Here is a 10,926-nt window from a genome sequence, read left to right as displayed (position 1 = left end):
GCGTGTGGCGCGGCCAAAGGCAAGCTGCCGCCGCCGCCGCTGCCGTTTCTCCTCCTCCTCCTCCTCCACCACCGTCGCCTCCTCGTCGTCGTCCTCCGGCGCCGCAGGAGCTCGGCGGGGCCGCCAGGCTGCGCTCTCGGGCCGGCTGCGAGCCTGGCTGCGTCCCCGGGCTGCCGGGGCTCCGGAGCGCCAGAGCCTCCCGGGGAGCAGGCGGTGGTGCGAGAGCGGGCGGGCGGGCGGGCGGTCCCGGGACAGCGGCGGCAGCTGCTGCAGCGGGAGGAGCCGGAGCGGCTCGCTGCTGCAGCGGGAGCCGCCCCGGCTCGGAGCTCCGCTTGGCCGGGCTGCGGAGCGGCGAGGCACCTGGAGCCCCTCGGGGGGCGCCCGCTAGGCGAGCTGCCTGCCAGCCGAGGAAGCGCCGTCGGCCGCTGACCGAGGTGCCCTCGCCAGCTGCTCTCCCCGCGCCCGGCATGACTTGCAAGGGCTCGTCGGGCTGGGGGCTTTGGGTGGCCCCTTTGGCGGCGCTGCTGTCTCTGAGAGGTAAGCGGGGGTGCCTGGACGGGGCGGGGGTTGAAGAAAAGCGTGCAGCCTCCTTCCTCCCTTCCCTGCGCCGGATTCGAACTCGCAACTTCGGTGCTGCGGGGGTCGGGCGGAGCGGCGGCGTCAGGAGCCCCAGCCCAGGAGCCGGGCGCTTCTCGGGGAAGGCGGCTTTTTTATTTTGCTGAACCAAGCAAGTTGCTGTAAAGTCCCGGAGAGTGAGGAGTAAGTGTGCGAGGAGGGTTTCGTCCTCCTTAGCAGTGCCGCCTTAAGCGCCTCGGTGCTTTTGCAGAATAATCAGAACCGCTCCCCTTGCCTCGCCTGTTTCTCCTCTGCAGAGCGTTGAAAGGGAGAATAATGTATACGGATTTTAAAAGGGGTTTTATGTGAGTGAGTGTGTGTGTGTGTGTGTGAGAGAGAGAGAGAAAGTCCGCTCTGATCCAGCGACCTTTCAAGGGACTGTAGCTGTAGAAGTGGTTTTATTATAAGGAGCTGGGAAAGCCGTTACTTTCTCCTGTAATGTTTCTCTTCTTCTCCTCTTTTTGTGATGCAGAGGTATAAAGGTTGGCTGAGAGCTTATTTCCACCCGGCGTGGATAGGGTGTGTTTTCTGTTTCGTTTTAAGAAGCGTGTTGGGCTGGTTGTTTATGTACAAAATAGTGTTCTTTGTGAAACACACACAGTCAAAATAACAGTATTTAATATTAAAGCGTAGTTTTACTGTGTCTCTTTTTTTAAAAGGGGGGTTATGATCCAGAGGTCCACTTTCCCAGTTGTATAGAACATGCAGTAATCTTTAAAAACCAAGCAATGCTCCCCACAGCCTTAGTCACTTCATTATTCTACAGTTCAGATACTTCATTTTTAGTGCTACCTTCTTAATGCTGGACTTCACTGTGGTGAAGTTCCTTTAATTTCCAAGGTATTGACTTGAACACTGGTTCTTCTGAAAGCATGCGGGGAAGTTTGTTTTAGGAGAACTTTCTTGTTCAGAAGGACAGGAGCACTGAAAAGTGTATAAAGCCCTCTCAGGCAGCCCAAACCAACATGCTATAGAATTTAAGTTCACTTGGGGTTATTCTCAAATAAGACTGCAGCCCAGGATACCTGCATTTGATCTGATTTGATAGTTTATCCAGATTATTTACTGCTTTTATGCTAATTGTTTCTGTTTTAGTACAACAAAATAGTCTTTGAAACACACATTCAAAAACAGTTTTTATACGATAGTAGAGTAACTATTTCTGTGTAATCTGTTTCAACTGTAAGTACTTGGATATTCTAATCCTAGTGTCTTAAAACTTAAAAAAATAAGTTTTGGTCTGTTAATTATGGGTAGCAATTCTTGTACTCTGATGAGATAGAAAAGATTAAGTGTCTCTGACCGTTTGTTCTATTTTTTTTTAACACAGTTGAAGTCATTGGGGTCAGAAATGTGAATCATGAATACCTCACTAAGATGTGCTAACAGATTTGTTTTAGCAATATTAACATTTGTGTGTGACAAAACGATGCGTTTCACTTTGGATAGGAAGTATCATTTCCATAGAGTTGAACTGTGCATGGATTGAACTCTAAACATTCTTGGAAGCAACTAAATGATTCGAATGGGAGTTTCTTGCAGGTGATCATGCTTAGGATCAGAGTGTAATACTTACTGTTGTGCAGTTTACAAATGCAGGGAAGAACTGGGAGTCACAGAGTTACCTACATTTCAACACTATCTCATGCCAACTGTTTACTGATGGGAGTTAAGAATTGTTTGTTTTTCTTTTTAGAACTTTACAGGAATGCAGGGATCAGTTTTGCTATTGTGCTGGTTTGACTACATGCAACTATTAAGTAAGAGTCGCCATGCTCATAGTTATGTGTGAAGTGCTGAACTTTTACAACTCCTTGATACTTTTAGTGATTTAAAAGGAAGAGACGCATCTTACTGTGGTGTAGTTTTTCAAATCACATTGTGGGTATTTTAGTAAGCAAGGTATTTGTGACTCTAGTTTCTCCTCTTCTTCTTGGATTATGTGATTTGGTTACCACAGCATGTGGTGCGTTGGCAGGGGACCGTTGTGCTGCTGAAGCTTGAGAGTGAAGGACTGAGACCCCTGCTGCTATGATCCAGATGCAGAACTCCACCAGCTGCACTGCAATTGGTTTTGTGCCTTTGCCAATGCTCCCTTAATTCGGGTCTGCAGCACTCCCTTGTGCTTGTTATCAGTTTTGGGATTTCCTTAAACAGTTGTGCTTGGTTTTACAGCCTTGGAAAAAGTGTGTCTAATGTTGAACCTCTGCTGAGCTTTCCTGGCTGTACACGCACTATACATTTAAAACATATTCTAAACACATTATTTCCCTCAAATAATTCTGGGCCCTGTAGTTGGTTAAGCATTACCGGGATTGTAATCCTGCTTGCAGTAGACTACATTGTCCAGAATTATTTGTGGGATTGAATGTGTTTTAAATGTGCTTTAAATGTATATAGTGTGTACACAGTGTGTATAATGCTTCATTTCCACCCATTTCATCCCATTTTGTCCCCCTTGCTATTTGAGCACCCTTAGCTGTTCACTCCTTGCAAGTGCTGCATGTATTTGTCAGCCCAAGGCTTGTTCTGAAATTGGACAGAATGATAAGTGAGTTGGTCCACGACAGCCTTGTATTTAAGCACTTGCCTGGGAGCCATAGGTGATGAGACATGAAATGCCACTGTCAGAATTGGATTGGCTGCTTCACTTCCATTAGTTCACTTCCTTCCTGGTGCCCAACTATGTTTGTGATGTGGCTGGCAGTGTTAGGGTTGGAAGTGCCCCTCCTCATTACACAGATTAGCCTTAGTGAATAAAGTGAGATTTCAATTTGCAATTATGTTCAGTTTGTAAGGAGGCTAGTAGCTTTCATAGACTTATTTATTTCGCTGGTTGGCCTTTGACTCTTCAGCATCAGTTGAATCCGTTGAAAAATGGTTTTAGGAGAGCCAAGGGTAGCTCCAGAGACACCCTTAATTTGTTGGACTGCCACTGCCTTCAACTCCAGTTAGCATAGCCAAGTGGTCATTTATGATTAGAGTTGTAGTCCCAACACCAGTTGAAGTGCACCATGTTGGCTACCCCTGACTCTTAGGAAATGCGTGGGTGGTTGCCTGCAGAACTGCATGCTCTTTCCTAACTTTCCAAGCATTAGAAACAATTCTTCTGTCGTCACAGGATTTCTCTCTCTGTAGACCAGTGAAAGGTAGGCATTTCTGTAGAAACAGAAGCATTGTGCTCAAACTACCATGCATGATTAGTGTGACGTCCTCATAAGTCCCAGTCTAGGACCTGGAATTTTTTATCCAGTTCTCATATAATGGGTGGTGATGTGAAGGGGATGGCCATTCTCTTGTTTTCATTTTTTTGGGTAAATTTTGCTTAATGGTGGCCATCAATTTGATTTTAATTAATTTTTATAATGAAATGTTTTTAGAATGTTGCATTATTTTATTGTTGTTAGCCGCCCTGAGCCCGACTTCGGCTGGGGAGGGTGGGATATAAATAAAAATTATTATTATTATTATTATTATTATTATTATTAAATGGGGTAGGGAGCACTCTAATTTGGCTTTGTACTGTAGAAGGACACTTTCCCATAATGGCATAAAAATAATAATCCTGAAATGATGGAGCAGTGAGACCAGTGGAAAGAACGTGTAAGGTTATGTGTTCTTTAGACTTTTTAAATATCGGCACTGGAAGTGGAGTTTTAACACTGGGGTTGCACAGAATATGCACAGCTACCTTCAGTACACATTGTTCTTCAAAGCCAAGAATTACTTGTAAGGGAGGACAGATGTGTCACTCATCCCAGACCCTGTGGGATAAGTCCAGCATAAGATCCAGTCCAGCATCCTCTTCTCACAACCAAGTAGGGGTTTCCATAGGCATGAAGGCAGTATTCATCTCCCACTCATGATCCCCAGCAGCTTGTATTCAGAGGCATATTGCCTCTGATACTTAAGCTGGTAAATATAATTATAATTATTTATGAATTTGTTAATCACCTTTTGCATGTGTCTCAAGGTGTTTTATAGATATAACATAAAAGCAGCTGATCATAGTTTTAAAACAGTATCCCAAACAAAAAAGGGTGTTCATTTTGTATTGTATAAATAAAATTCATTATTATTATTATTATTATTAAACGACCCAAGGCAAAGAGATCTTTTCATCCTGCTAGATGAGCTTGTTGAAACAAAAAAATTCTTCAATCGTCTCCAGAAAAGAACAGACAGTGGACATGTGTTGTATTTAAACAGGAATGCTGTTCCTCCAAAGGGGCAGCCACCCTGAAAGCCCTGCTCCAAGTTACTGTGGAACAGGCTTCTGATATTTTTGGAAGCTGGAGCAAAACTCTGGTTCAGAATGCAGTTATCTACTGGATATATAAGGGATAAGGTGATATTTCAAGTAACCTAGCCCTGAACTTTATATGTTTGTACCAAAACCTTAAACTTAGCCCAGTGATGGATTGGCAGCCAGTGCAAATCATGCAAACAAGGTGCTATATAGTGAAGGTAGTTTGCTGCCAGCAGCAGCCTAGCCACCACATTCTGCATTAGTTGCAGCCTCTTGACTAACCTCAAGGGTAATCATCATGACTGGTAGCCATTGGTAGCCATTTCCTTATGAATTTGTCTAAAATTCATAATTTAAGGCCATCCAAGTTTGGTGACAATCAGTAATAACTTGTTTGAAGGCATTGCACAGGACAACTACAGTACCAGTGACTCAGCTATTTGAGCAGCGGAACATGCAACAGTTTCCCTAGGTACGAAGCACAGTTCATTCGCTGGTGGGAAATTCAGTGTGCCCAGAAGGGCATCCTTTAAAGAAGGCTGCTGGACGCAGGGCAGTAAATGGACAACAACTGTGTACTAAACTGTTGTACTAAAAGTATATTGTACAGAAGGAGCAACAGCAGGGAGGGAAGTACTGTACCGCTCCCATGACACCATGGAACAGAATTTTATTGTTTCTTGTAGGAAGGGAAGTTACCCAAAGCTTCCTGACAAGAGCTGTAGACTGTCATGGATCTATTTCTGAACTAGAGAACAGCAAAGGCTGAATGACAGAAGGGAAGCACTGTTAAATATGGTGAGAATCAGAACAGTTTTCATCTTGACATTGGAAGGCTTACATGGTGTACCAGAGCCTCGAAGTGCTGCAGGTCTTACTCAAATAGATGGGACTTGGCATTGATTTCAGGATTGCATTGTCCATTGGTTGGTATTTGTACCATCTATTTTAAAAGGAAGCAGCATTTCCCTCTTCACTTGTATCAAAGCCTTTTCAACAGTTATTCATCACAGTGCAGCAAAACAGATTTATACTTCCTTTTGTCTGTGTAAGCCACTCTCTCAATGCCTATATCAGTAGCAAAAATAATTACATGTTCTCAGTTTTTTTTGTCCAAGATTTTCTAATTATAAACCAATGCATTCAGAATGACGGCAGAATCAGCATGCTAGATCTAGGCTTCTGGTGCATCTGTAGAGACTGTCTAGATCTGTTCTCTGTTAAGCAATGACAGTTTGGACAAAAGGACACAACTGCTTGGAGAGTATGACACCATCTAGCTTTTAACAAATGTATGTACTGAGTAGTTAATGTATGGACTTTTTTTAAAAAAAAAATCTCCTTTGCCTCTTCCAGAGGGGTGGATGTGGGAAGCAGTCATAAAAAAAACAAACTCCATTCAAATACCATATCAGCTGTTTTGTAATAAACTTATTTTTGAAACAAACTTTATTTATTTACTCATAGTATATGCTTGATATACATAGCAGTGACATATGCTTTCAAAAGATATACAGTACAGTCTACGTGAAATGTTTCTGAGCAGGCCTCCCAGTGATCTTTATTTTCTCTGTTCACCTGTGGTTCTTTCTGCTGTGAATATCCCACCAAGGTTGTTCCCATTCTACAAAAAAAGTATGAAACTTGCTAGTTGTGGTTCGCGTGCTATGGCTTATTGAACCTACTGGGAATAAAATGACAAAAACTGACTTTGAATGGTCGATGACCCTTTTCTGTGGCACTTAATATCATTTTTATACCTTATTTTGAAAGGGACCACAATTAGCTTTGTTTTGATATGAAAACAAACCCAATTGGTTGAAAAATAAGTGAAACAGGAGGTTTTTTCAAAACTGACGCAGAAATTGCATTAGCCTAAATCATGTGAAAATCAAAATTTAAAAAAAATTCTCCTGAGCCAAATTTTGGACCAAAAAAAATCTTTAAAAAATAATTTGAGGTTATCTCATAAACTTTTTTTTGAAGAAAATCTGAGTCGTGAGAGCACATGACACCAGGAGATTTGATGTGGAATGATCCATATGTGAGAACTTGTTCAACATTGTGACTTTAATCTGGGCTAGTGTTGAGTTGCAATTGACTAGACTTGTCAGGTGATCAGCAATGTCTACATTGAAAGCTGCTATGTAGGAATGACAGCCTTTAATTTATTTTATGTATTGGCTGATACATGAGGCCAGCCAAAACGTACTATGCATTGTCTGAGCTATAGAGTATTCCATCTCCTTTGCATTGCCTTTTCCTCACTGATTGGCAGAAAAGGTGATTACATTGTGCCCCAGTCCCTTTAGTGGTATAGAGTACAAATGTTCAAATCTTTGTAACACAGGGTACTGTTTGCAAGGTCTCTTGGAGGAGAGGTAAAATAGCTTGCATCCATATTATGCAACAGAAGTAGGGGTACTCAGCAGTTTGGGCTTGCAGTAGAATGAGTAGATGGCATATTCTTGGCTCCATGGTCCAAGTCTTAACCACTAGGGAACATTTTACATCTTATGGCAAATAAGCAATATTCCCCCTGGTACCCCTTAGGGGATATTTAGCGACTTTTTCTGGTGACTCATCTATTTCTCAGGATCCTACTATTATACTTGTTAAAATACAGTATTCAAGAGTGCTTGTAAACAGTTTCTTTCAAGGAGAATTGCACACACAACATATTTGGAGTTCATCGGAGTGATAAGCTAGCTTTCTTTGCTTTTAAATGCCTGCTCATGCCTTTGAAGAGCAATAAGGTTGTTGCGTTTGACATTTCTGTTGGCATTGTTGCTCCAAAGTATTTACGTACAGTGGAACCTCTACTTACAAGCATAATCTGTTCCGGAGGTCCGGTCATTACTAGAAATGTACATAAGTAGAGGTACACTTTTCCATAGAAAGTAATGGAAAAGTGAATTGACAATGAAAAACACCCCCTAAATTTTACTAACGAGACCATAGATCCATAAAACAAAGGCAATAATCAATGTACTGTACTATAAAATAAATAAGACAGTATTGTAGATGAAAAAAATTAACATTTTTTTTCTTACGTGCACTGAGGGTGGGTGGGCTTACCTGGCTACAAGCTGGGGGTGGGGCAAGGGTCAGTAAAGAGCTGATTCAGTTTGGCCAGGGTCACTTTTTTTTTCTTGCCAGGCCAGGTTCTTCTCTGGACTTTCTCGGGTTAGTTCCTTGGCGGGGTTTGGGGCTGCAGTGCGCCCTGCTGTGCCTCTTGCAGGCGGCACCTCTTCCACAGCTTTGAAGGTGGGATGGGGGCCCTCTCCCTGGCAGCAGAGGCCTCAGCGCTGCTCTGCAGCCGGCCGGGTGTTCGTATCTAGCGGAAAGTTCATAAGTCAAAGCATCTACTGAAGGTACGTAACCAACTACTGGAATCGTACGTAAGTAGAGCTGTACATAAGTCGAGGTTCTACTGTAGTAATTTGCTTTTGTAAATTGGAAAGTGGTAAATGTTTTCTTGAGAGCTCGTTTATAGGTAAGAACTATATATGAGTGAATGAACATAGCTGGTGTGGTTCAGTGTGGGCATCACCACTGGTGCTCATCATTGTGGCAATCTGAAAATGGGAACATCATGTTCTTCCTTTCTGAGAAATACAGTTTCTTAGTTCTGTGCAAAGGACTATTGTTTTTTCATGATATGTTTTACTTTCAGTCAGTAGAGAAGAGTTGTTTACTGTGCTATTAAACACAATTTATGTTAAATACCTCAGAGCTGCTGGTGATCTCTCGTATCTACTTTAGCTTTATATATTCCCCCCATGAAAATGTGATAGTACAAGCAAGCTGACCATTCTGTGGTGACCAATGTAACATTTATAAGCTTCTTTACATAATATTTTGTGTTTCAGCTAATAGTATTGAGCATCAATTACCATTAAACAGTTGGTTAGCTGCCTTGATCTTTCCTACAAAAATTATCAAGTAGTAGTTTAAATACTTCCTTTTTATTGTGTATTGAAATATGTAACTAATGTAACATTCTTGCAACCTCAATAACTTTTCTTGGATTTTGTTGAGCGGGGAAAAGCATGTGCTTTTGTAACAAATGTAACACACTCAAGCAGCATAGGTTTTACTGTCTGAATCTGATTTAGTGGGTTTGATCCCCATACAGGCCACCTGCATATTCCTGCATTGCAAGGGAATGGACTAGATGACCCTTGTGGTTCCTTCCAACTCCACAATTCTATGATTCTATAAAATTTATTGTCAGCAAAACTATAAGTACACTAAAGGCTCATTAGCTTGTTCTCTGTTTTCTTGGAGAGGTCTTTAACTGCACTTTAGGGGGAAAAATCAGAGAAATTCTGGGTCATCTTGTATGTGACGCTTCTTGCATGTGGTTGTTTTACTCACTTGTAAAATGCCATTTTGAAAAACAGTTGCCAATTAATGAAACGTGGAGAAATTATCTTTGAAATTATATAGAACATGTTAACTACATATGAAAATGAAAATTGAGTCTATAGGTTGACATTTCTATGGAACTACCCAATACGACTTGATTAAAAAGGCTCCCCAAGCAGTGTTCAAATAAAATTATAGATAAAACACAACTAATACCTATAAATCAACTAAAAAGAATATACATAAAACTGTAATTAAAAAATAAAATAAAATATAGGTATTAAAGTGTGTGTGTGTGTGTGTGTGTGGTGTGTGTACATGTTGAAAGGAATTTTGGGCTAGAATTGAAGACATGGGTGCTTTGAAGACGTGGGTGCGTGTGCTATGTGTTTGTTCCGGGAACTCTTGAACACTGCTATTTCTTTAATATATTTTATTATTTATACCCCACCCATTCTGGGTGGCTTACAGCATATAGAAAAAATGGTAAAACACCAGACATTAACTATTTCTCGATATAGAGCTGACTTCAGGTGTCTTCTAAAAGTCAGAAAGTTGTTTATTTCCTTGATATCTGATGGGAGGGCGATAGTTGTTTATTTCCTAGACATCCGATGGGAGGGCGTTCCACAGGGCAGGTGATACTACCGAGAAGGCACTCTGTTTGGTTCCCTGTAACCTCATTTCTTCAGTGAGGGAACCACCAGAAGGCCATCGGAGCTGGATCTCAGTGTCCGGATTGAAAATGGGGATGGAGACGCTCCTTCATGTATACCGGGCCGAGGTTGTTTAGGACTTTAAAGGTCAGCACCAATTCCTTGAGTTGTGCTCAGAAACGTACTGAGAGCCAATGTAGGTCTCTTAGGACCAGTGTTATATGGTCTTGGTGGCCATTGCCAGTCACCATTCTAGCTGCCGCATTCTGGATTAGTTGTAGTTTCTGAGTTACCACATAGAGTGCATTGCAGTAGACTAAGCGGGAAATAGCAGGAGCTTGCACCACTCTGGTGAGACAGTCCGTGGGCAGGTAGGATCTCAGCCTGCATACCAGATGGAGCTGGTAGACAGCTGCCCTGGACACAGAGTAGTGTAATATGTATCCTAAAAATAAATAAATACTTAGGTTCTTGCTTTAAGCATTCATTTTCATTGGTCATTGACTTTTCAGTGTTGAGAGGAATTTAAATCCTTTTAAAATAATGGACAAAATGAAGAGATATTCTGAGCCCATCTAAATATGAAGCAGTGCAATACTGGACATACATACACAGAAGCAAGCCACATTGAATTCGGTGGTGCTCACTCCTAGGTAGGATTGCATCCTATATCGGGAGAAAACGTCTCTGCCCCACCCCCATTACTTCTGATTTTTTTCCTGTTGCTTTTGCTTTTATGTTCATATTTCTGACAATATATTATTTTTTCTACTCTTGCTGCTATGGCACTGCACAGATTTGGTAGTAAATAGTCCATGATAAGGTAAAGACTTGCCTTGAGTGGCTCAAAAGCAGTGAAGTTTGTATCTTTCATTTCTAGCTTTTGCATACTTTTGACTTTGACTTTCTTCCTGTAATATTTCAGTGAGATTGCATAGGAGCAGAAAGATAAACATGTGCCAAAATCTTTGCAACATCAGATCCTTTGTGTGTGTTAAACTTCTTCAAATTGTCATTACCATACACATTTGATTT

General features: G+C 41.7%; 1 protein-coding gene across 1 annotated transcript in view; it reads left to right on the top strand.

Annotated features, from left to right (window-relative positions):
- The first annotated feature begins 355 nt into the window (after positions 1-355).
- IGSF11 (immunoglobulin superfamily member 11) overlaps positions 356-10,926 on the top strand; it is a 175,036-nt gene continuing 164,465 nt past the window's right edge. Inside the window, exon 1 of the mRNA XM_081909442.1 lies at positions 356-537. Coding sequence (XP_081765568.1) covers positions 468-537 — 70 coding nt within the window. The 5' untranslated portion in view covers positions 356-467. The remainder of the gene's footprint in view (positions 538-10,926) is intronic.

Source organism: Podarcis melisellensis (assembly GCF_964234715.1).
Source record: "Podarcis melisellensis genome assembly, chromosome: 4".
In the NCBI taxonomy this organism is placed as follows: domain Eukaryota; kingdom Metazoa; phylum Chordata; class Lepidosauria; order Squamata; family Lacertidae; genus Podarcis; species Podarcis melisellensis.
The sequence above is the reverse complement of the archived record's forward strand: the minus strand, read 5'-3'. Positions and strand labels throughout refer to the sequence as shown.